Source organism: Galleria mellonella, unplaced genomic scaffold (assembly GCF_026898425.1).
Source record: "Galleria mellonella isolate WM207_F2 unplaced genomic scaffold, CSIRO_AGI_GalMel_v1 utg93, whole genome shotgun sequence".
NCBI lineage: Eukaryota > Metazoa > Arthropoda > Insecta > Lepidoptera > Pyralidae > Galleria > Galleria mellonella.
Window position 1 is genome coordinate 187,143 of NW_026442176.1, and position 25,408 is coordinate 212,550.

The 25,408-nt window shown below is 32.7% G+C and overlaps 2 protein-coding genes across 2 annotated transcripts; one reads left to right on the plus strand and one right to left on the minus strand.

Annotated features, from left to right (window-relative positions):
• LOC113516828 (repressor of RNA polymerase III transcription MAF1 homolog) lies at positions 1 to 7,260 on the plus strand. The gene is made up of 4 exons (XM_026901303.3): positions 1 to 728; positions 1,588 to 1,708; positions 2,229 to 2,506; positions 3,391 to 7,260. The coding sequence occupies exons 1-4, from the start codon at positions 523 to 525 to the stop codon at positions 3,452 to 3,454; spliced, it is 669 nt and encodes a 222-aa protein (XP_026757104.1). The 5' UTR covers positions 1 to 522; the 3' UTR covers positions 3,455 to 7,260.
• A 1,953-nt stretch (positions 7,261 to 9,213) lies between these two features.
• Positions 9,214 to 25,203, minus strand: LOC113516824 (mRNA (2'-O-methyladenosine-N(6)-)-methyltransferase). The gene is made up of 7 exons (XM_026901300.3): positions 23,939 to 25,203; positions 17,025 to 17,165; positions 15,423 to 15,599; positions 14,488 to 14,756; positions 12,064 to 12,274; positions 10,706 to 10,764; positions 9,214 to 10,475 (listed from the first exon to the last, which is right to left on the minus strand). The coding sequence occupies exons 1-7, from the start codon at positions 24,866 to 24,868 to the stop codon at positions 10,166 to 10,168; spliced, it is 2,097 nt and encodes a 698-aa protein (XP_026757101.2). The 5' UTR covers positions 24,869 to 25,203; the 3' UTR covers positions 9,214 to 10,165.
• Between the last annotated feature and the right edge of the window lie 205 nt (positions 25,204 to 25,408).

The following is a 25,408-nucleotide window of genomic DNA, read 5'->3' on the forward strand; positions in this document are numbered from 1 at the left end:
TAAAGCTAAAAATAGATTTCTCTCTCTTTGTGTTGTCTAATTTGTGTACCTACTTACCTACCCAGTTTATTGTGCATTTCGAAATCGAATCTCCTTTCTATTTAAAAATTATTCAAGAAAACAAAATACGTATTAGTGATTTTATTATTTGTGTCAACAATGTCTGCTATGGATTTTGATTTGTAACATCGGCAAGAGTGTTTGTACGTTTAATGGACAACAAGTGACGCGCTCCCTAGTGTAGAAGGCAATAAACAAGCTATAAATAATTTGCTGCATTAGCAATTTGAAAATTCTAATTTCTTTCCTATTTGTGATGTTCCCGCATTCCATCAGCGCGGACGAAGAACAGAAGACGATTCTTATTCCGAGTGTGAATCTTCTACACTCAAAAAGAAAAGGAATATTTATACACCCGTCTGCTATGTACAGAAGTAGTGCACCGAGCTGCCAAAGAATATTATTGCTGCTGATAACGAGAAGTTTTAGTGGTTAAATTGTTGGCAAACAATTTTAGACACCATGAAACTTCTTGAGAGTGGACATTTGGAGGCTCTCAGTAGAGCGCTTTCGATCCTCAATGGGGACAGCGCTGTACAAGGTAGGGTAGAGAGCTACAGTTGCAAAATGGCTGGAACTGAGAAAGCTTTCTACAAGCGATTTACGGCTGATGGTGAGACCACTCATGATCTTCAAGCACTGTCACCTCCAGAAGGTGTTTCGTACAGGTACATTAACATTCACAGCACTATTTATGATATGGCATAAAGAACTCCAATTATTATTAGGTGCAATCCTATTCAGTCAGTGTGTTTGCCTACAAAAACAAAATTAATCAAATTAAGTTTATATTGCATATAAAAGTATGGGAATTAAATATAACAGACAATTAGAATAACAACATTAATTGAATATAATTATTCCAGAGACAAAATTTTAATAAATATAAATAAAATGCTTTATAAATAAAGCATTTTCTTAAATATTATTATATGTGATACTAGTATATATAGATAAATATTAGTTATAATATGTGATACTATGTAATGTTAAGATCATTGTTACTAAACAAAAAACCATCCCTTATGGACATGAGTAGTACTATGGACATAACAGTATACTGTTACGCCTATGATAACCCCCCCCCCCCCTTCCCCATGCATTGCTGTTCTTTACGATTAAGCTGTTATTCCTCTGTACCTTGTAAATTCACTTGGTAATAATGCATGGTGTGAAACCACTATTTTGATTCTATTAGCTACTACATGTGTGGAGTTCAGAAGTAGGTAACCAATGATATAGATTAACAGTATCAAGATAATATACACCATATTAAAATCTAACTTAAAAGTTAGATCCTTACAAACACAATTCTGAATCCAATTTGGTGTAGTATTTTTTGTGTAACATCAGAACAAACATGCAGACAGACAGATAAAATTTTTAAAATTATTGTTTTGGCATTTATTAGTCCTATTAAGACCCCTCATATTAATTTTTCTTAAATATCTTCCATATACAGACATCTTCTAGTTACAATTTTATTAGTAAAATTTATAAATAATAATATTTTAATCAATTTTCCAGTCGCAGTCTGTCTGGAGATGAAGATGGCGTTCTATGTGATACTATATCAAGGAAGACATTGTTCTATCTTATTGCAACACTGAATGCTGCATTTCCAGATTATGATTTTTCCATGGCAAAGGTAAACATTTTTTATCTATTTACATCTTAACATTAGGATGCACCAGCAATAAGATGAAATGACAAGAATTCCATTTCTAAATATGTATATCATAAATTTTTATGAGAATAAGAATGGCAAACAAGCTGAGACCAAACTGATGAAAAGTGGTTACTGTTAGCTATAAACATAAATAGCACTATGGACATCATAGAATAAATTGTGATGTCTACGGCACTGCACATGCATTACCATTCTTGAGGACTAAGGTTATACCTCTGTACCCTGTAATTTCACTTTCTTTATTTTGTACCATAATTTATTGATTTAATGAGTGCATATAAATTATACATTTTACATATTTCATAGTGTAATCAGTCCTATATGTTGTCTTTGCTATATAAAATCATATTACTTGTTATTACTATTAAAAAAATTAATAGGATTTAAATGCCACCTTACTGTTAGATATTGAGTTTTATACAAAGTCTGCCTGTTGATGTTTATTTATTATTTCATAAAATAAATTTTGCCATTATAGAGCAGTGAGTTCAGTGCTGAACCATCACTTAGCTGGGTGCAGGGCGCAGTGGAGGCTGCACTATCAACTGTGGGCGGCATGCGCTGGCGACAACTGCGTCCAGCTCTATGGGCTGCCATCGACAAAGAAGTGCTATTACCTGAATGCCGAATTTACAGTTACAATCCTGATCTGGCCAGTGATCCATTTGGGGAACCGGGCTGTTTATGGGCTTTTAACTACTTCTTTTATAATAGAAAGTTGAAGCGCATCGTTTTCTTCACATGTAGAGCTATGAGGTATGTTTATGTGTTATTTTATGCCAGATACAGATCAATGCAATCTATTATGAAATTTATCATTCTGTGTTTCAATGCATGTTTGCTACAAACGTAGGCGAACCGCGCGCCCCGTTCGTATATTTATTAATTCGTCAGTTTGTATATATATAGTTGTGTGCACTACGAATCAGTTGTCCACATTAATACCCTGCGCGCCGATAAATCACAGATCACTCAATGCGCGATTTGTAACGCCTGTAGTGTGCGCGGGGATGCTTATTCAGAATAAGAGAATTTGTTACAAAGTGTGTTTGTTATCTTTCATGATAAACAATCGTCAATGTGGATATTAAATTCTTTATGTCACCTTACATTGCACCTGTCTGTATGGTATTATGTATTAATTAATTATCTGTAATATTCATATTAAGGTTATAATTTATAGTTATAGTGGGCAAGCTAGTCGATAAAGCAATTTAAAAGGCATAAGTGCTTGTCACAGTATATATTGCCACACACAAAACAAAGTACACAATAACAGGGGGTACAAATTGTTTAGGTCGCAATAAACAGCCGAGAACGCGGAAACAGCAAGTATAAGTATGAACGCTTGCGCATACGGAGGTAAAACTGAGTTGACTGACGCAGGGTATTCGCGCCGAGGACACATTGGGTAAAATATGTAGGTATCGCGCATGCGCAGCGAAAAGGCGCGGATCAGGTACTGGCATCGGTGTAACGTGCCGGCAACTAACCACGATTAGATCTATGACTGCAACTTGCTTACTATGTGGCATGTAGCTTTTATTTCTTCTATTATTATATTTGTAATAGTGATGTCATTTCTACTTATATATTAATTCTAAACTTTATATATTTAATAAGTGATTTCTTATTTACAGTCCTGTGTGTGCTGTTGATTCAGGCGTAGACTTCGCAATGGACGAAGATGAAGAATATAATTAAATTTGAAAGGAGAGAATTTTATTGTACATTTTTTGCACTTTTTATTGCAATTATTAATTAATTTTTATATAAATTAATGACATTAACAGAAATAACAGCTACTTTATAATAATTTCTTACTAGTTGAATGACATAAAATTGTAGTCTGTAGAATATACAAAATGTTGTAAATTTAATGAAAAACATGTGAACCAATGAAAATAGCAATATATAAATATTTATTTTATAGAGTCATACATCATAAACATTATTATAATTATTTAATACCTATCTGTATATTACCTCTCAAATGTTTCCTTTTATATTTATTAATTAATAAAAATCCTTTATATCTCGTAATGGAACTCTTGAACAAAAATATTCTTTATCTAATATTAATATATTTGACTGTAAAATCCGTTAGAACAAACTTGATGTATTTTAATATTTTTTTATTTAATCTTATTTTCATCTGTCTTTATCTTTAGAAGGTGCTCTTCACGCACTGAACTTCATAAATAAACTCTTGAATTTACTAAAATTACTGTAATGTTAACATTCAGGCATTACATCATTTCAAAGATTAAATTTTTAATAGACCATTGAAATAACAAATATCATGAATCCTATACATATTCCATAAACATTTAGACCTCTCATCTACTGATAGAATCTGCTAGCAAATAGCACAATATGAACATCCATAAACGGTGAATCAAAAATTTTAAATTTAGAATAGTTATTTTCAATATTGTATTTAATTTTCGTTTTAAATATGGTCGTTTTATAGAGTATAAATGTATGTAACGGTATCGAGGTGTAATTTATATGTTTATCTATTCAACTTCGTGCATCGTATTCTTATATTTAAGGGGTGCGCAAGCAAATACTAATTCCACAGAGATATGGAGAGTTAAATAGGAGAAATACTAACATTTCTGTGTATGAAGTATGTGTAAGTGTGCGGTGTATTCAAAACACTGCATTTTCAAAAATATACTTCATCATATAGAGTTTATATCAACTTTAATAAATAAAGTGATACTTGCATAAATCGTGATTTTTGCTTGTACATATAAATATCAACCCTTACCAAAATGTATGTCGCAAACATGGCTGAGAGTAGGCGTCTGTCAGGCCTTTCGAGCGCCGTGACCGATCACTTTAACGGACTATAACATCTTATAACTGGTGTATTAATTTACTATTTTATTTAATTACATCTTACTTTATAATTCCAAAAATAATTTTTATATGAGTTATATAATATTGTACTATCACAATCCAAGTATTAATTTCTACTCGGTTTATATACACAAGATATATTGAAATGTAATTTACAACTTATTATTGGCAAAAAATTTAATTATCTATATGGCGCGTTGGAAAATCTGCAGTGATTAATGTTTAAAATACTATAATTAGTAACTAACATTTAATTATTATTATTCATTATAAGTGACTTCATTTACCTACGCCATACTTCATGGTGTTAGCGTAGAACCTAATGTATTTATAAATTAATATTGATTATATGTTCCACTCGCTTAATTATTCGTATTGAACACAAGAAACATTTTATAATTAGACTAGATTTTAAGAATTTGTTTTAGATGTATTTCATGCAAATACTTATTGTGCACTGGTTGACTTCTTTATTATTGTAAAAATTACATATTCTGTATTTTGATATATAATATTTAATTTTATTATCAGAAACAGAATATTGTCGGATGGTAATTAAGATAATCTATTCACGTATGTGTTATTGGTTTGTGATCTGATTTATGAAAAACGAGATTTTGTGAATAAGATATAATAAAATAAATGCAATTTTATAAAAATTTCGGTATTGCCAAGAAAATGGTTACATGTTGTATATGCCTGTACTTTGATTGATTAACTCACTGTCTAGTCTGGTAAGAAGCATGAAACTGCACAGGTGTTCCCTATGGTATATATTTAATTAGTACTTTTTGTTAAAGTTCTTAATTTAAAGAGACGAGAATTTAAAAAATAAATTAAGTTATGAAAAAAATATTAGCAATGGGGTCAATTCTGAAACGACATTTGTTTAAACCTATCTCTAAAATTAAAATCACAGCGAAATCTTTATTGTAAGGACCAATATGAAATCATTTTCTCATAGAATAGAAAAAAGTAAAACAATTTGAAACCATATATCTTTGTGTGCAATATAATAAAGTATAAATATAATATATATTTAGATTTAAGTCAAAGTTATTATACTTTTAAGATGGCCAAAAAACAGTAATTTCGCGAAATTGTCAAATTAAAATTATTAGGTTAGTAGATAAGTTTAAAGCAATGGCGCATCAGAATTAACCCAATGAGGTTGATTTTGCGGTACTATTGTCTCTTTTATGTTATATTTAATTTTTTTAATTTAAGAGACTGGCTTTCCCCAGTAAGATACTTATTCTGAACTATGATTTTTTTTAAATTGTACCAAAAATATGTGAATTTAAATTTAATTACAGAATGTAAGTTTAAACTATAAACATTTTTATCCTCTCTAAGTTTTTAACTAAAAAAATTTGAGAATAACAAAAATTGTATATATATTTTTGGAAATGTATCTTCTAAACTCATTGTACCTTTTACTCAGTGCTATTTTTTTTTACTATAGGAGACTTCTTTACCGTTATATTTATATATGTTTTCTTAGTATTTTTTGATATTTTCTATCGCTATAAATCTGTACGCTTAAGAACAAACCGTTTTCAATAAATATTTTATTATACCTGATAAACCAGCTTATATTTAAAATTGGAAACATTAATGGTATAGTTTTATGTAAGTTCATGCAAGCAAAACATGATGTTTGAATTGTAACATTAACCACGTTTAATGTGTAAATAACTAATTTAGCACTTCGAATTAATTGTTAGGTATAAAATGATTGGCAGTCTTTTTTACTATCTACTATCTTAATTGCATATGGATTTATAGAAACAACTCAAATTGTAATATTGCAATATTGCTATGTAACTACTTAAAATGTCGGGCATTTTCTGATCTCAATATTGTTCATTAATACCTATATTTAATTCGAGAATTGACAGTGTATAACTTCTATCGGTTATAAGTATCTTAAGTAAGTTACAATTTTCTTTCAACATTATTTTTCAAAATAATTTAAGTACCTATGTATGTACCAATGTAGAAATGACCACGCAAAGAAAAAAGGACTCATGTTAGTGGTAACTGAAGTTATTTAGACCATATCACCATACCACCTTGTCTTTCGTTTCGTTTTTCGTTTCGCTAGCCCATGAGTTAAAACTCAGTCTTCAATAATCAAAGCTATGGTCATTTTAAATTACTACTCAGTATCTACGTAATTCCGAGTCCGCGATTGATAATAATGTACACAAAGTAATGTTTTTATTATAACCTAATTTAGGTATAAATAAAAATGTATTACAAGTCAATGAAAACAAATAATACTAATTCTCTATTCTGTCCATCTCGTGGTGAGTTAAGCATGTGCTTTATAAGATTGATAGATCTGCTGACAATAGTATAGGATAACAAAGCGTCCGAGTCTTAATCAAGTTTTCCAAAGCCATATTCAGTTCCACATCTAGGTATTTAGATTGTGGCTATCATTTATTAATTTAAGATTACATACTGTTTTTAAATTGTCTATTTAAGCAGGTATATTAGTTACAATTTATTGTTATCATTGAAAATCGATGGAGTGTTTAATTGTCATGTTACTTACATTCTCGTAATATTTACACGAAGCCTGTTTTAAACAATCAAATAAATTAATTAATAGAATCCAATGAATTTGTAAATTTTCTTTATTAAAATTAGCGTAGTGTAGGTAGTAGATACATTAATTACGAAAATAATCCGCCTATTTTTTTTTTCAGGGCGTCGTTTTAAATACTTATTACTGAAATTGTTAGTGATACAAATATATTTTGCCTTATTGAACTGTTTTTTTTTTATTTCTTTTAGTAAGCTTGAATAAATAAACATAGAACAAAGGGCAATTGAAATTGGTGAAGAATCTACTACAGATTTAAATATCATGTAATATGCTAAAAGTTTTTTACATGATTTAAACACCTCCTATTACGCTTATTATTATTATACACCTTTTTAATAACAAATGTATATATGTCGACTGGGCAGCGTTCAGAAAACGACGCCACATCTCATGTAAAATACCTTACCAGAGAAGACCTATGGAACTGAAACATGGTCCTACAAGTTTGCCGGTATGTAAAGCTTCAAATTACTCTGCGAGTTATGAAGAGGGCTATGTTTGGAAGTTAGGATTACATAACATGTCTCCATACAAATGGTTCGAATAAAGCGGGTCAACTTTTTCATACAACTGTGTACGTGACGGGGTTACCAGATTAGAAATGATTATACTAAGGTAAATAAGTGAAGCTCGTAACTTAACATATTATGAGGATTAAATAATCCTTTATAATATTTAACTTTATTTATATATTTAATTATAGATTTATTTTTTAAGAATAATGCTTAGATAAAAAATAAGAATTTGATAGAATTTTATAATTCTTTCAAATTGCTCTAAAAATTAGTAAAACTTTTATAGCATTAAATTAAAATATATACGGATCCTTAGATAACGATCCGATATTTAAAGTATACACGGATTTTGATTTTGAAAGCAATTGATTAAATAATAAAGATCCTTTGGTAATAAAATATATATAGTGGAATTTAAAATCTCTTTGAAACTATATTATGTAAGAGAAAATAGCACAAAATATAAATAATAATTAAAATAATTCAGTTCTTATTGAAAAAAATTACGAGGAAATCTTAGGACACTTGCAATATTAAAAATGGTGCGAATTTTTTTTTAAATTTGAATATTTTTAATTGTATTTATACTTGAAATTGAAGATATTTACCGCTTATAAATGATTCTTTTATGAGTTCTATTTTTAGTCACATAATTTTTGCTCCTTTTTAAAGCTCAAAACATATTTATTAAATAATTCAATATAGATAGTAAATCAAGATAGTTCACCTAACAATAAGTATTTTTAGGTAATATTCTAATTAGTAATTTTGTTTTAAATTATTCGTTTATAATTTTGGTGGCTTGTAGTTGCCAAGTCATTGTCAATTATTATAAAAATAAAGATATCTAATATCAATACGGCCTCTACAAATGTTTATAGGCAATTCATAAGACAGTTGTTGAAAAGGTGCTTTGTATAGTCACTAAGATAACTGACTCGGTTTTACATGATACCTTACAAGTTTTTTTAATAGATGAACTGCGTTGCGAGCTTGGTATTTTGTTACTTTTTATGTTTTTGATAAGATATGCTAATTCTTGGAGGCAAAGTCAAAGGTTACAAGTAAACTCATCTACCTTCACAAGACAATTAAGACATTTTTAAACAGTTTTGATAATTTTAGATTTTTATGTAGATCCTTCTACTAAATATTTTCATTGTCTTCAAAGACTTACATGTAATTTCTGCGTTCAAAAATAGGCACCGTAAAATATTCCTTCCTTATTTTCCTATATAATTTACAGTACAAATGTAGAGTGGTTCGCATAATATGTAATTTTTAGGATCATTTCTATGTTGAAAAAAAATCCAAAACTTTACTAATATGATGATGACTATATATATAAAACTTACCAAAATATGCTGCCACAGGAACTGGCTGATAGTTAAACGTGGTACATTTACTATCCCAGATAGTACGATGTCAATTAAACAAAGTAGGGTTTATTCAAAGTGTTGAAATTAAGGAGTAAAATTTTTTTTTAAAAATATAATGATAGACATATACATAAACAATCAAATAAATCTTTATCCAACTATACAACAGAATTAAAGGACTCATAAAAGAATTTATAAAAATAAGTAGACAATTAAACGATTCCGAAAAATCTATATACATAGATTCAATTTGCACAACTATATACAAGTTTGGCCCACTATGCACTTCATTATAAATTCATCATGTCACATTTGATTAAGATACAGTTGCATTATCACTATTTCTCTATTTAATATTGACATTGCTCAGATCACTTACCAAATGGAAGATAGTGGAAAGATGTTCTTATTGACATTGTGCGCTAGCTACGTCTGAGAAAACGTCGCTAAAACTTCACAGTTCATTTCAAAGTTATTCACAGTACATTTAAACATCGAAAGTTTCCTCGGCTTCATACAATATCACCAATGTGCACCATCCACTGCGTTCGCCGTCTGTTACATACATTTGTCTATGTGTATGTCATTTCACTTACATAACATGTATAATAACATCGAGTAATGACACCTGTGAAACTGAACAATTTTCTCCGAGAACCGTAGGTTGAAATACGAAAATTACTTTCATCAGATTGCGAAAAACTATTTTCTTATTTCTTTCATAGAAAATAAAAATATATAAGCGGTTAGAATATACTACTACAGCAGATTTAATACGGCAACCCTAACGCAAAGAGATCTTTCGAGGCGACCTCGGAGAATGTAATTGTCAAAAAGATAGGTTTGCTAATAAAATTATTCAAGTTCACGAACACTATCACTACAATGGCTCGCCAATCCAAAAACCTTGCGATCTGATTAACCAATTCCGACAATGAAATAGTCAGTACAGGTCACCCGATTTTCGTTTCGTTAGATAGCCTCGCCGTAATCAATACGCGAACACCGCACCGAGGAACGTTCCGATAGAGGGGACTTAGCGCTTGTCCGGCGGCTGGTGCGCGAGGTGCGCGGGGTGCGGCGAGTGCGCGGCGTGGTGCGGCGTGGGCGGCGCGGGCGGCGGCGGTTCCGTGTCGGCGGACGGCGCGTGCGGCGCGTGCGGCGCGGTGGGCGCGTGCGGCGCGTGCGGCGGCGGCGGCGCGGGCGAGCGCAGCTTGGCGCGCGGCCGCCACGCGTCCAGCAGCGCCTCCACGCGCTCCTCCGTGGGCCCCCAGCGCGCGAAGCCGGCCGCGTTCTGCAGCCACACCACCACCGTACCGCCGCCCCACCGGAAGTACACCTCGTTTCTGCGCATAATACCCATCTTTATTTATTTATTTCTTTTATTTGCGATAACAACAGCTTTTTACAAAATTGAATTACGTTATATATGAAAATATATTATGAAATACATTCACTACATATTAGCCAATTATAGTCATACATTTACAGTTTTGTAAGATATACATAACGATCCTTCTAGTATCATTTTCTCTTTTTTTTTTATAATTGACTAATGATATTAATTTTAACTCACTTTGGAAGTACATGCTGGAACCCATGTCGATATTCATGTTCGAAAGCTGGTATCACAACCTAAAAACAAGATATTTAAAGTACACTTTCAAATAGCATCATAAACAAGAATACATGACACTTTTTACAATTATATTTTACTTTTGTCATATTGAGTGATATTAGCTAAAAACTTGAAGAATAAATATATATATATAGAAAACGTAATATAACTGTCAAACGCAAGATTTCGTGTTTGTTATATTTAGAAATTGATATCATGACTTGTGCAATTAAATATCAATTTCTTTATATTTATTCCTTCATATACTTAGATAATGACCAAAATATTAAATAAAACAACCTGTTAAATCTGATAAACATACAAATGAAACAGTGATCGCTAGAAATTATAACAATAATTTCTAGAGATCACACAGTAGACGTAAGTTACCATCCAGTCCCAAACTAAATCAAACTTATACCTGATAATATATATTTATTATTTAAAGACTGACTTTTTTCAGCTCGGTTAATTCCTATCAATGATAGGAATTTTAAGACGTTTTTTGTAACAATGTTTTATATTTCCTGAGGATATAAAGTATATTTTCCAAAGGAGATATATCGTTTATGTATGAGTGGACTACAACCATAAAATTAAATGCTGCGACATTTCTTCCTCATTATGACAAAATCTGCAAACACTTTTTGAGCATAAGCCTAATTGGGCCATATGCTTGTTTAGTTTGCAGTGTCCCTTGTTATTATATTCACATATTGTTTTTACTCAAAATAATTTATTTCTTAGAGTAATTTTTTTTATACAACTTAGAATGGCAAACAAGCTATCGGCCCACCTGATGGAAAGTGGTAACCGTCGCCTATAGACATGAGCAGTACCATGGACATAACAGAGTATACTGATTCGCCCATGATACCCCCCATGCGTTGCCATTCCTGAGGATTCAGATGTTATTCCTCTGTACCCTGTAAATTTACGTCATATCTCACCCTTCAAAACCGAAACACAGCCATGCAAACACAACTGCTTCACGGTAGAAACACGAATGGGACAGAGGTACCCAAGCAATCGACTTTTGAGTGATTTAATCCTGGCATCAAGAGCCAACTATTTGCAACTTCTAAGTTTTCGAGTTTGAAGTGTCTGAGCTTTGGGTTTCGAGGTATATCACATTATTATTACCTGATAGACAAACCTACATTATTTTTAAATACATAAATATTACCTATAGATAAATAGAACAATTCTAGAAATATTAAAAATATAAATAACTTATATTGCGTGAAGATAGATCCTTATGAGTTTTATCGACAGGCGAGTTAAATGTGAAAGGTTGTAAATTGATCTGGATATACCTGTTTTCTCTTGAAATGGCTAGCCTGCAACTTGTGCAAAGCGTGTGTCTGACGGTCGGGCCACTCGGGCAGCACCACAACGAAGCTGAGTGGCTCGGCTGAGTCCTGTAGTAGCCGTTCCATGTGCCGCAGCGCCGCCTCCAGAAGCTCCTCGCAGTACGGCGGGTGCGCTACCATCGATCCTGACACCGGCCGCAACTCAAGGAACGGCCTATCACCAAGCACGTGTATGTATTTGAATAAATATTTTATACAAATAAATTATATGTTGTACAATCTTCACTAAAGGGAAACTGTAAAAAAGTCGTTTGCTTGAGCACTTCTGTCCCATTCGTGTTTCTACCGTGAAGCAGTTGTGTTTGCATGGCTGTGTTTCGGTTTGAAAGGTGGGATATGGCAGTGAATTTACAAGGTACAGAGAAATAACACCTAAGTCCTCAGGAATGGCAACGCATGGGGGGTATCAAGAGTGAAACAGTATACTCTGTTATGCCCATGGTACTGCTCATGTCTATAGGCTACGGTTACCACTTTCCATTAGGTGGCCTGTTACCTTGTTTGCCATTCGAAGTTGCATAAAAAAATTTACACTCTTTGTTTTGTAGTTGTATAGGGGGATTTAGCTTTGAAGAACAGATAATATCGATAACAGTCTCGTAGTTTTATAAGTGGAACTTTTCGTCTATAGCATCATTACCTTTAAAATTTCTATAAACTAAATATATAAAAATAATATTTTTATGACTTTAAAATAGGCACGAGTGGTGCCGATTTTAAAATCATAAGAATATGAATGAATTCAATGATTGAATGAATTACAACACTACAATATCATTGCGAAATTCGAGCTGATGTATTCATATTTTATATTTACAGGGGGCAAACGAGCATGCGGCTCACCTGATGGTAAGTGACTACCGCCGCCCATGATCACCCACAATACCAATGGCAATGCAGATGTGCTGCCGGCCTTTTAAAAAGGAGCTCTTTTCTTGAAGGTTATGATGTCGTATCGGTTCGGAAATACTGCTACTGGAAGTCGATTCCAAAGAGTGGTTGTGCGTGGAAAAAAGTGCCTTGAAAAACGCACGGTGGAAGACTGGCACTCGTACAGATGGTTGGGATGAAACTTTAGTTTATGGCGGGTTGTACTGTACGGTGGTGAAAATTAGCAGCAGGTATCAATCCGAACAATTCCTCAGAACACTCTCCATGATAAATTTGGTAGAAGATTCACAGAAATGCAACATCTCTGTGCATCTTCTACCGTATAATGTATATTTATATTATGTTGTCTTCGCTTTGTACTAAATTTACCTATACATTTTATAGTGAATTTATCCAGCTATCTAGTTTGATCCTCATACAAAGTACTAAAAAATCTATTGATTAAATCGTTTCTAGCAAGTTTATGAAATAGAATAAGATGGCAACGTGCGATGTCTTATCCTATATTATATGAGGTTGCAGCAGCGGTTCTGTCAGTACATTCGTTTGTATCTTCTCTATAAAAATTGGCCGTTTTTGCAATCAGTCTTAAAATATACCAAGTCGCATTGTGAAGAACATTCCATGTAACAACAACAAATATATATATATATATATATATATATATATATATATATATATATATATATATTGTAAGTTACATATAAAATAATGTATTTATAAATGTTGTGAGTAAGAGTGGACTTATCTCAGTACAGTAAGAAAGTATTTCGTTAGCGGGCAGCTGAAGTGCCACAACTATTGCACGACGGACTGGTGGTGTAATAATCTAAACCGGGAGCGGAGCTACGATGGAGAATTGGGGTTATTGAGAATATTATAAAGGAAAGAAAGGATGTGCATATCATGTCGAAGTTGGATAGGGAGCCACTTTAACTGGTAACTTTACTTTAACTTCAACATAGTAATCTGTCAATCTGTTTTGTATTTGTACAAGGCTTGTTTCGGATTCTTTTCTAACACCTGACGTACTTATTGCATAATTATCTAATAGGTCCAATAGGTACACAAAATACAATAGGAATATCCATTGAGGAACCGTAAAACAGAGTTCCATTATTGTTCCGAAATTCCTTCAACGATAAACATGTTAATAATTACTTGGCTCAGATGGATAGTACGTAGATTAAAAAAAATTTTCATTCTCCTATTAATAACACATTAAACGAATTTCTGTTATTTTGCTTTTTGAAAAAGGTATACAACTTTCGCCCGTTTGTTATAAACTTTCGAGCTTCAATAAATATTTTTAGAGTTCCAAAGTTCCAAGTAACAAGACATTGGATGTCATTTTTTACAAGCATTTTGAAGAACTAGCAAAACATTTGTTATTATTTCGATGACGAGATGGAGAGTAAACAAAGGCAACACTGTTGGAAACTATTTAAACCTTTTTTTTGTTAAATATGTACTTACCCGCGCGAGCCAAAGTAGGAGTCGGTATCGGCAAATGCAGAACAATACTGGCGGAAGTAGCAGTCGAGCGGACTGGCGAAGCACTCGAAGGTGACGCCAAAGCAGCGTTGCAAGCACTCGAGCACGGGCACGGGCAGCGCCATCTGCGCCAGCTGCGCCTCGCCGCCCGCGCCCACCCACGCTGCGTACCGCCGCAGCAGGCACCACACGCGCGATAGGAACTGCTCGAACTTCTTGTCGTCGAAACAGCTATGTCTGTACAGGCACTCCTGCAACGTCATCGCCGTGGAATTAAGTATATAACACGCCCTTGTCTCCATTGCATGCAAATTTTTACTCCAGTAAGGTTTGAGTTTACTCGGATTCAAGTTCAAGTGTATTAAATTTACGTTGAAAAAAACAATTAATAAACAATTTTAGATAGATTTCTATAGGAAATTGAGTTTACTGTAAGAGATTGTTAGTAAAGCGTCGTAGCGGTCCTATTGCTAGCTATATACCCTGTCGGGTGGACTTCCACATAGTCGTTCCCCCTGAAAATCTTACCAAGTTGGGTCAACTGACCTGCCTTAATTCTCACCTGTCATCCCTTACTGGGATCCTATCAATATACCTGTAGTTAATTTTAAGCTTTCGCGTTTGTTTACACATATTTTAAATACACTATCAGGACTTAATTTTTTTTTATTGCACCACGTGGTGTTGTTATCACGACGTGATGCAATCCACGTCGAAACGTCGGCAATAAAGGAGCAGATATGTAGATACTATTTACCTGTAAAAATTGTTCATTGCTTTAAGTCCTGATAGTGTATTTAAAATAAATTTACCTGTATATCAATAGCGTAGACGGGGTTACTATTCCATTTAATATAAGAAATAAAGATCTTTTTTTTAATGTATTTTTTTACAAATATCTCAAAGAAATTGCTTACTAGTTTTTGTAGATACGTAGCATTGAGAATCTGTGTCTCGCCGAGGTACCGTAGTAGCGCCTGATCGCGATCGAGAAAATGTTCAACGAGCGGTGGTCGCGGCGCTGGCACAGCAAACTGAACCGGATAACACCACACTTTTCGTAATGCCGCCTGCTGCAGCGGAGCTGGCATCTCCTAATTATCGATTTTCAAATTGAGAAATAAATTCTTATTAATGTCCAACCGAAACTGATTGTATGGCTGAAACTTAAACTTTTTTCAAAATAGTTGTTTTGTACAATTTTTAAAGCTTCTGTTAATTTGAACTATTTGGAAAAGTGTTTATATAATGGAAGTAGGTAGTCATTTTGTAAAAATATATATTCCCTTAAAAAAATGTAAAAATATTCTATTCCTATATGAGAGAAGAAAAGCAATTGTTTCTAATAAAAAAATAAAAGGACCAATCTAGCAATAGTATTTAATTATCAATCGAAATCACACAATTCCATTTTTTTTTTTTGATATTAGACAGTTAGGTGCGTCGCCAATTCAGAGTGGATTATCTCAATTATTTCTACTTTCGATAGGGTTTATTCACGTGAAGGTTGTAATTTAATTTAGTGACGATTGAAGTTAATTTACTGTGGCTACTATTTTTCTGCAACAAAAAGCTGCGAATTGCGAGTTGAAATGTATAAATACGCGTGTTCACATTTTAGATTCCAATATTTCCAAAGATTTACCTATGAAAAAGGTTTTTCCAAATTGAAAAAAAAAAAATATTATATATATATTCTTTATTGTAGTCAGAAATACAGTAATAATAACAATTATTAAAAAGAATGTGAGGAAAGGTGAATTTATCTCTTAAAGATTATAGATTTAATATTATTTTACTATACATAATGTATGGTCAATATTAAATCTATTCGACAATAAATTATACTGCATATAACACTTAAAATAATAATTAATAAATAGAGTATATTTTAATCAGTGTACAACAAATAAAAGTTCTCGTTGATTTCGAATTTAGACTCACATGATGTTACGTTACGTTAATAATTTTTTAATTCGTATATATATCTATTTTCATGTAGAGTGAACACTCTACTCGAAACTAGATAGTTTTGAAAAAACATGCCAACCCTAAGATTTTTAATAACCTATTTCGGAATTAAATGAAACAGCCAAACTGGCAAACAAAAAAAAAATATAAACATATTGTAGAATCTACAATGTTATAGTTTCGATATGTTTGAATAGCTTGAATGATGAATAAACCTTATTACATAGTAGATAGATCTTGCCAAATCTCGCAGCTTTCTCTGCACGAATCGGTCAGTATATAAAGTAGATATTCTATATGTTATATATATATATATATACACATACATTTGTTGTTGTTACATGGAATGTTCTTCACAATGCGACTAATCTATTTCAGCGTATTTCAGGTAGCAAACATACAAACAGTTCTATAAACTTTCATGTATAAGATGAGATTGATGTCAATAGCTCTTGTAAGAGAGCTCCACCGACAAGAGCGCAGCTCTTAAATGGGATAGATAGAAGATGTCAATTTCTATAAGACTGAAAACTTAAAAAATATTATACCTGAATGCCATTCTCTTTTAGAAGAGTACTGTGTTTTTCTCTTATTTTACGAGCGTATTCTGCAGACAAGTGATATATTTTCAAACAAATTCCTTCCACTGAAGCTTTAACAGTCTCTGCTAAATGTGGTTGACATTGTCTCTGTAATAAAACAAATATGATCAAAACACACTACTAATAACAACAAATAATAGCAAAATAATCTTAAGAGCGTTCGAACTTTGTTTTTCCGAAGTGTGGCAATGTAGCAATTAAGTATCTGTCAACTTTTAAGAACACCTTCAATAATTCAGATTAATAATTTAAGTGTTCTGTTAATGAACTAAAAAAAACGTTAACCATATGATAATATTCTTATTAAGGTGAAAGTAAGGGAAGATTTAAGCACAGTATAAATAATTAGTACTAAAGTACAATAAAAACATTCTTCCCTCCCGCCCTCTGCGACTTGACCTGGCTCTGTAATACGCGTAAGCGCCCATACTCTAATCTACGATTCAGGTACCGCCGACGTCAAAGCAAGTTAAAGGACATATATAATACTGTGATCAAAAAGTAAGGTGAAATTGTCATTTAAAACTCCCGGGCAGGAAGCGAATAAAATTTTTTCTCGGTTGGTAAGACTGTCTATAGCATTTTCCAACATTACGTTACACGTGTTTTTATAAAACAACTAAAAGTGAATTTTTCGATTTTTTTGATTTTGTGAATTGATTTTGTTGAGTAAAGAACTTACTTCAAATTTTGTTTGCGGAATGAATATTCTTGTGCGGACATGTTGAAAATGTTACGAAAGGCCTTTGGTAATCAAATTATGGCACAAAAAAAAACGTTTATAAATGGTACAACAAGTTCAAAGCGGTCCGAGAACGCGTCAAAGACGAACCGCATTCTGGACGACTATCAATCTCTACCCACGACATCCAAGTTAAAAAAATCAAAGATTTGGTGCTTGGAAATCGTCGATTGACAATTAGAGACCTCGCTGATAGTGTTGGAATATCATTTGGCTCAGCCTAAACCATTTTGAAGAATAATAAAAAAGATAATAAGATATAAGTAAGATATAAGAATAAATATCATAATCAAGTCTCGATTTGTACCAAAATGGCTCAATTTTTGCTGCGGTTCTTCACGAATTTTTTGTCAAAAACTCTACACATATTGTTTCGTAACTACCGTATTCGCCTGATTTGGCTCCGTGCGACATCTGGCTATTCAGCAAACTTAAAAGGCTAATGAAGGAACGCCATTTTGACACAATTGAGGAGATAAAAATTGAATCGAAGGTCTGAAGACTGTACCGGAAAAAGACTATTCCGACTGCTTCAAGGACTGGAAAAAACATTGGCTAAAGTGCGTTTTATCGGACAGGGATTACTTTGAAGGGGATGAAATTGATTTGGAAAAATAAATAAAGAATTTACATTTTATAAACAAATTCACCTTACTTTTTGATTACAGTAGTATATTAGAAAGTACCTAGGGATATATATTTATATTATTGCATGTATTTCATCTCAATATGTATTAAAAATAACAATTTTCATCGTGCCTTCGATCAAACTGTCTACTGTGTGTGATCGCTGTTAGCAATAAGACCGTCTAATGTTTTCTCGGTATGAACATTTCTTGAAATTGTTTGTATATATTCATAATAAGTTTACTACTGTAATCTTTTGGAGGAAACAATAAAGAGTATATATCTATATAAATAGATAAAGCTCATTGTTCTTACTTATTAACCTATAGTATAGTTGAAAAACTATAGTCCATTGCCACATACATACGAATACCTCTAAGAATACTCGAACCGTACTATCAATCTTGTATAGATCAAGTATCCCCCGGAACCATGAATAGGGATCGGCTTTTTTATCGAGGCGGAAAAGAAATTTCGACGATTTCGCTTAACCACGTAACTAGCAACAGCATATATGAGGAGCAGCTCTTTCGATCTGCGACTACCGCCCGTATATCCGTTTTGAACGCTAGACATGATCTTATTTTCATACACATGACGAGAGAACTTAGCGCTTAGAACAGAAGTTAACATATTATATATTGTTTGTTAATCGTCGTGGCACGGTGTCATACAGTTACGCCTTCAAAGAAAGTTAAAGCGCAGTGGTCGAGCAGTAAAGTGAAGGGGCGGGGCGGTATTTAGATGGATCGTCTGTCTTAGGAACTAAATGAATGATCCCGATTGTATGGAAGTATAACAACGTCCTATTTTCAATGGCACTCTGGAATTGCACGCCTAAGGTCGCATTTTTTTTTTATATTTGTCCTATGGACTACACTTTTACGCGCTTCTCATAAAAGGTGATTCTGTTAATAACCAACCCTTTTAGAGTAGTCGGAGTTGCTTCCCCCATGCAACGATCTTCTGCTTCAGATCGATGCGCTCCATGGGTTTTTACCAAAGTTCGCCTGGGACAAACGTAATAAGAAGCTTAAAGCATTCGAAATGTTGACATGGTCCTCCATGTCCACAGTTTAAGTCCAGCTTTTATTTTATCCATTCTCCTGAATGGATAAGTTGGACAGAAAAAGTAACAAATGAGAAAATTTTGGAAAAAGTATATGAGAAAAGAACATAAATAAAAACAATAGAGAATAGAAAAGGCACAGACATGACGATTTTTGAAAGAGCATACTAAAAGGAAAAATAAAGGGCAAACGAGTAATGAGAAAACCGAGAAATTACTACATGGAACAGATAAAGGAAAAACTAGATGTTATGTCGTATAGGTAGGTCAAAGATATGACCTGAAATAGAGCTAGCTGAAAGGAAATACAAGAATTAATTGCCCAACAAGAGGAAACTCTTAAATAAAAAAAATCTCAGACGTGTATTGCTCTTCCTGAAGCAGAGCAGTCTACCAATGAGAACCTTTACTTGGGTGATACCATTCTTAATCCTTGTTTTGTAGGATAGTTTTACGATATCTGTTAGGATAATTTGGCCATCGCAGAGTTGCGCACGGCCATCGAAAAGGCCAACTCTTCGAGGGGAGTTCTTCTGTTCTCCAGAATCGACGCCTCTATGCTTCTCATACGCTCTAGATTGCGAGAAGTTTGTTACTCCTTAGCAATTTCCTCTATTGCGCGTTTGGGTAGATTACTCTACGATTACGAAGTCTGTTTTTAGAACAACTTCATTTCGCAATCGATCGCAAGTACTTTCTGAATCTTTTGTGGAAAAGAGCTATTATTTCGCTACTAAATTATTATTAATTCTAATGTTAATAATTGTAGTCATTTTTCAAATGTTGGCAGTCTTATACATAATAACAGTTGTTGAATTAATCAAAATAGTTCTAATTAACTAACCAGTGATATGGAGTGATACTTAGTTCAGTAACATCTTACGAGAATACATGCTGATACCAGCAATACCTTCAATTTGATATGAACCCAGAGAATTCTTTCATTCGACAGACCAAACGGAAAGATAAATGTAAAATTAGACTTATTTTTAAACAAAACTAACACGTATATACCATGATAGTGTTATAGGTTCTATTGGGGAAGACTTTAAATCTTTTGAAATTGACCATTTCCAAAAATATTTTATTTTAAATATATCTTAAAAAAATGATAGTTTTATTGAACTATACATATAATAATTTTCTTCTTCTTCGTTACCCATGGGTGACTAAGAGAATTTAATAATCGAGGGTGGGCAGCAGTTTCCCTCTTAAAATATCACTAAAGTCTAACTGTGGATGTCAACCCGCCTGCCAAGCGTGGCAACTGCTGGCAAAACTCCCCTTATGGGAAGGTTAATTTTCAGCAATACGCGATTAAGCAGCCGGATTTGTGAATTGTAGAGCATTAATCGTTGATATGGCGTGAAGTAATACTTCGTTCTATTAAGCACATCGAATTTTTTGGTTGCCAGCTTCACCTTATCTTCGAAGTGGCAACGGAACTGAGACTGAGAGACTACTACTAGAGATGTCGACACCAAGAATCCCAATGCTTTTAGAAATATTTAAAGACGTGCCTTAGAATTTTGGAGCCACAGCAAATGGTTTTTTAGCGGTGAACACTAAAGCTTGTGTCTTGTTTTTTTCGTTCATTTATCGTCCCCAATCAGAAACTAGCTAACGTTCTCTCGATATCAGATACAAGCTGTTCACGATAGTCCTCCACGATGGAACGAGGGACATTGATACGACCCGTATAATGGGCATCCCCAGTGCTATCATCCGCATAACAATGAATGTCGCTTAAGGTTAACATATCATTAAGCAGAAACAGCGTTGGAGATAGCACAGAGCCCTGCGGAACGCCATCATCGGAGCAGCAACCATCTACAACGGTTTTTATGTGTCTGCCGGACAAAAAGCTGGCAATTCCTTTACACAAGATGTCGGGAAGTTAATAGTAGGGCAATTTCGATAGAAGACCCCGATGCCAGAACCTGTAAAGTGCTTTTGCAATATCAAGACTAACAGCGAGCCCCTCACCTTGACTCTCAATGGCTTATGCCCATCAGTACGTAAGTTATACCAATTGTTTTCCCCCCATTATGTATCTATAATTTTCAATACACAATCAATTTTCAATGTGTTCCTGAATAGTTTTAATTTTTCTTTAATTTTGGACAAAAAAGTGCTTGCTCCATTTAAAATACTATTTTTTATATCCTTATAATGAGAGAGTTAAGCTCTAGAAGCAAAGCAAGCATAACAATTTCTTAATAAAATTATAAATAGAGCCTACATGTTGCATCGATTCGGAAATACTGCTGTGGGAAGTTGATATCAAAGTGTGGTTGTGCATGGAAAAAAAAGTGCCTTGAAAACACACAGTGGAAAACTTCCACTCATCCAGATGGTTGGGATGGAACTTTAATTTGTAGCAGGTATGGTGGTGAAAATCAATAGCAGGTATCAATCTGAACAATATCCTTTAGCTTTGAACAACTGATGGTATTGCACCAAGATGGCAAATAGCTGAATATAGAAACATAAGATGTCCTGACAGTGAGATACCCACTTCAACACACCTGCTTGTTAATTTCTTGCTTCAAAGAAAAATTTATAATTAACTACCTGACCTAACAAATGATGTCAAACATCTTTGACAAAACAAGAAAAATCAAATATAATATTAATGAAGGCATTAATATATGCAGTTATCAATTTTTTGGATCAGTTTGTATGGGAAAAAAGTGGTTCTCAGGACCTTCTGGTCAATTTTCCAATTTTTTCCTTTACATTTAACAAACAGCTAGAATCTGCTCTGTCTTCCTTAATTTCTGGGAATTTTTAGGGGAATTAAATAAACATGAATGTATAGTATATTTAAAGCATTGTCACTATAATAAAAATTTATTAGACAAATTATAACAGTATTTATTAAAATTTAGTGTTTAGTATTTTTTATATGTATGATATTCTGTCAAACATTCACCTTTATGCAGTGGAAAAATGTAAATCTACAGGGCCCATTAAGTGTTAAGAATCTTCCTTGAGCATCAATGAACATGTAAATCAAAAATAGCAAAATTGGTTCAATTCTCAAGTTTTGCACTTAGTTACACATTTAGTAATAAATTTTTTTTTCATATACATTTAGAAAGTGATAATGAAGAGAGTCAATACTGCAGAATTTCTTCTACAATCTCCATTATAGTAAAAATTAAATATTTTTAATTACTACATATTATTTTTAAAATGTCAACAAATTGACCCTGTCAGAGACTATATATTTTATTATCATAAATAGAATATTTATATTATATTATGAATATCTATATTATGAATCAAAAATTATTAGAATTTGAAATACATCAAGAGTACTCAAAGTTACTATTTGATCATTATAGTAGTAAAAATTAAATGGCACTATGATTAAAGAAAATTAATTAAAAAAGTAAAATCAACTTACAACTTGCATTGCTATCTACTAACATCAGTACAACAACAGAAATAAACAATTTATGTAATGCAACCTTTCTGTATTTATACAAAAAAATTATCAGTACATAAAAATATGCCTAGACAATAACTACTAGCTCTTGTGGTTTTTATGATCTTATACAGATTTAAGAGGACACAAATTTTAGTTTCATTTTAATGGTCTATTTACATGGTAAAATATATAGTATTCTATCATAAAAAAGTTTAACTTATGATAGACAGATGTTTCATACATGTTTAGATGTCTTACTACAAAAACATGTCTCAAAACTGTTTATTTCTAAAAATTTGTTTAAAAACAGTAATATATATATATTTTTTTACATTAGTTTATAGATATAGTCCTCAGGAATGACAACACATAAAGGGTATCATGGATCATACAAAATATTTTGTTATGTCCATGGTACTGTTTATATCTATAGGTGACGATTACCACTATCTATTAGATGGGCTGCTAGCTTGTTTACCATTCTAAATTGCATTAAAACAAAAATTAACTGATTTGAATTTTTAACTAAACAATGTGTAATCACTTAAACAGTTTTGTTAAATGCTGTTTAAATAAATATGTAAATTAAAATAATAATTTTTTAATTTACATATTTTTTTGTGGTAAGACTAATATTTTCTAACCCCCTAAATATATATTTTTTTATCAACCTATATAAATATTTTTAATCACCTTTATATTTATGCATTCACTTTGGTTAATTGAATATATTTTATAATTAATATTCCTTGTGCAAACCGAAATAATTGCTTAGAATTAACCCATAATGATAATTTCTATTTTATTACCATAAGTTTATATAGTTCATAATTCTTTTGTGAAAAATGCATACCAAAAATATTTCTTATGTAAGTGCTTTTACCATATTCTTCTAAATCACCTGTATCTTAAATAGGTTCTGAGCATTTTTCAAAAAAAGATCATGAAATTATGTATAACAATTTCTTGCAGAAACATAGACTTACTCTTAAGTGTGCCAGTCTATCTTGAAAGTCATCATATGTGGCACCAACTGTGCGTCTTAACCATTGAAATGTATCTTCAGCATTCCACTTAACCACTTTACGACTTTCTGGAGATGCATTTCTAGATTCAATCATTTTTTTAGCTGCTTCTGCATATCGTGACAACTGTTTTCTAGCATCTCCTGTAAACTTTGGATGTGTCAATTTAATTGGTATATCATTCATAATCTCTTCATACATAGAACGAGATATTTCTGGAAAACAATGACTGGGCAGTAAGGGATCAGAACCACCCTGATCATTAACTTTTCTTTCCATTAGCCATCTATTAAAGGAGTCTTTGGGTGCATCAATACCTTCTCTTGTGTGACATAACTCTTGATAACATTGTCTCAATTTATTAGCTAATGTAAATCTGAAACCTTCTATTTCAGGATGGGGGTGCGGGCAAATTGTAGGGGGACGTTCATATATTACAACATTAGTTGGTACTTCTATGTCCCAAGGACCAGCTAACACAAATTTCTTTGGAGGGGGACCATTGTCTTCTGATGGCCGACGTTTACTAGCACCAGGGGTCATGTTGCCTGCGTTAGGAGGACCTGTATGACAAATGCCAAGAGGGTCCGTTATGGGATCAAAATCTCTCTTTACTGCTGGCAATTCCCACATTGATTCGCCTGAAAGTTTATTCCAAAAGTAGGGTCTATTTTCCCTTTTTGACCAATATTTTCGCCAACCCTGTTGTAAGAGATCTGGATGTAAATCAGCGGCAAGATGTGGAGCAAGCGGAGCAGGCGCCCCTGGAGTCTGTGGTGTGTCACCACTTCCACTAGGTGATGATTGAATTTCAGGCGATGAATCGCTGTGCGTTGCAACATTTTCCCACGACGAAGAACCGGCAACAACTTTATCACGAACATCATTCATGTTGACAAATTGTTTGTAATCAGGTTTATGAAAAATCACAAGAATGAACACAATATCTGTATACAAAAAACAATGTATGTCTAAAAGTTTTTATATCACTTAAACTCTTAAGTTTCTTATATACATATTATTTTTATTAGAAGCAACAGTAATGTTAGCGCCAATACATTTATATCAAAGAATATTCATTAATATAAAAGAAAATCACTATAAAATATTCCAATTGTTACTTTAAAATTAAAAATTATAAATTAAGTAATATTTGTGTAATAAAAACAACACATAAACACGATAAACTATGTTTTGTGAATAAAATAACATAGCTCCCAAGCACCGCCATCACAGAATGACAAATTTTATTTGACGTGACGTATTGTATCATTTATTTATACAAGCAAGTAAAGGAAATAATATCATACAGTCTAATCTTTAGGTCTCATAAAATCTGAATTGATGCCTTGGAACCGTTTTCATATAATAGTGAACATTACGATAGCCGAAAATCGCAAGATATTTGAGTCTTTATTTTAAACACATTTT

Coding starts and splice junctions, on each gene's coding strand:
- LOC113516828 (XM_026901303.3), top strand. CDS start 523: ATGAAACTTCTTGAGAGTGGACATTTGGAGGCTCTCAGTAGAGCGCTT. Junction 1,709..2,228: donor ATGATTTTTCCATGGCAAAG/GTAAACATTTTT, acceptor TTGCCATTATAG/AGCAGTGAGTTCAGTGCTGA. Junction 2,507..3,390: donor TTCACATGTAGAGCTATGAG/GTATGTTTATGT, acceptor TCTTATTTACAG/TCCTGTGTGTGCTGTTGATT.
- LOC113516824 (XM_026901300.3), bottom strand. CDS start 24,868: ATGAATGATGTTCGTGATAAAGTTGTTGCCGGTTCTTCGTCGTGGGAA. Junction 14,757..15,422: donor CTACGTATCTACAAAAACTA/GTAAGCAATTTC, acceptor ATGACGTTGCAG/GAGTGCCTGTACAGACATAG. Junction 12,275..14,487: donor TCCTACTTTGGCTCGCGCGG/GTAAGTACATAT, acceptor GCTTGGTGATAG/GCCGTTCCTTGAGTTGCGGC.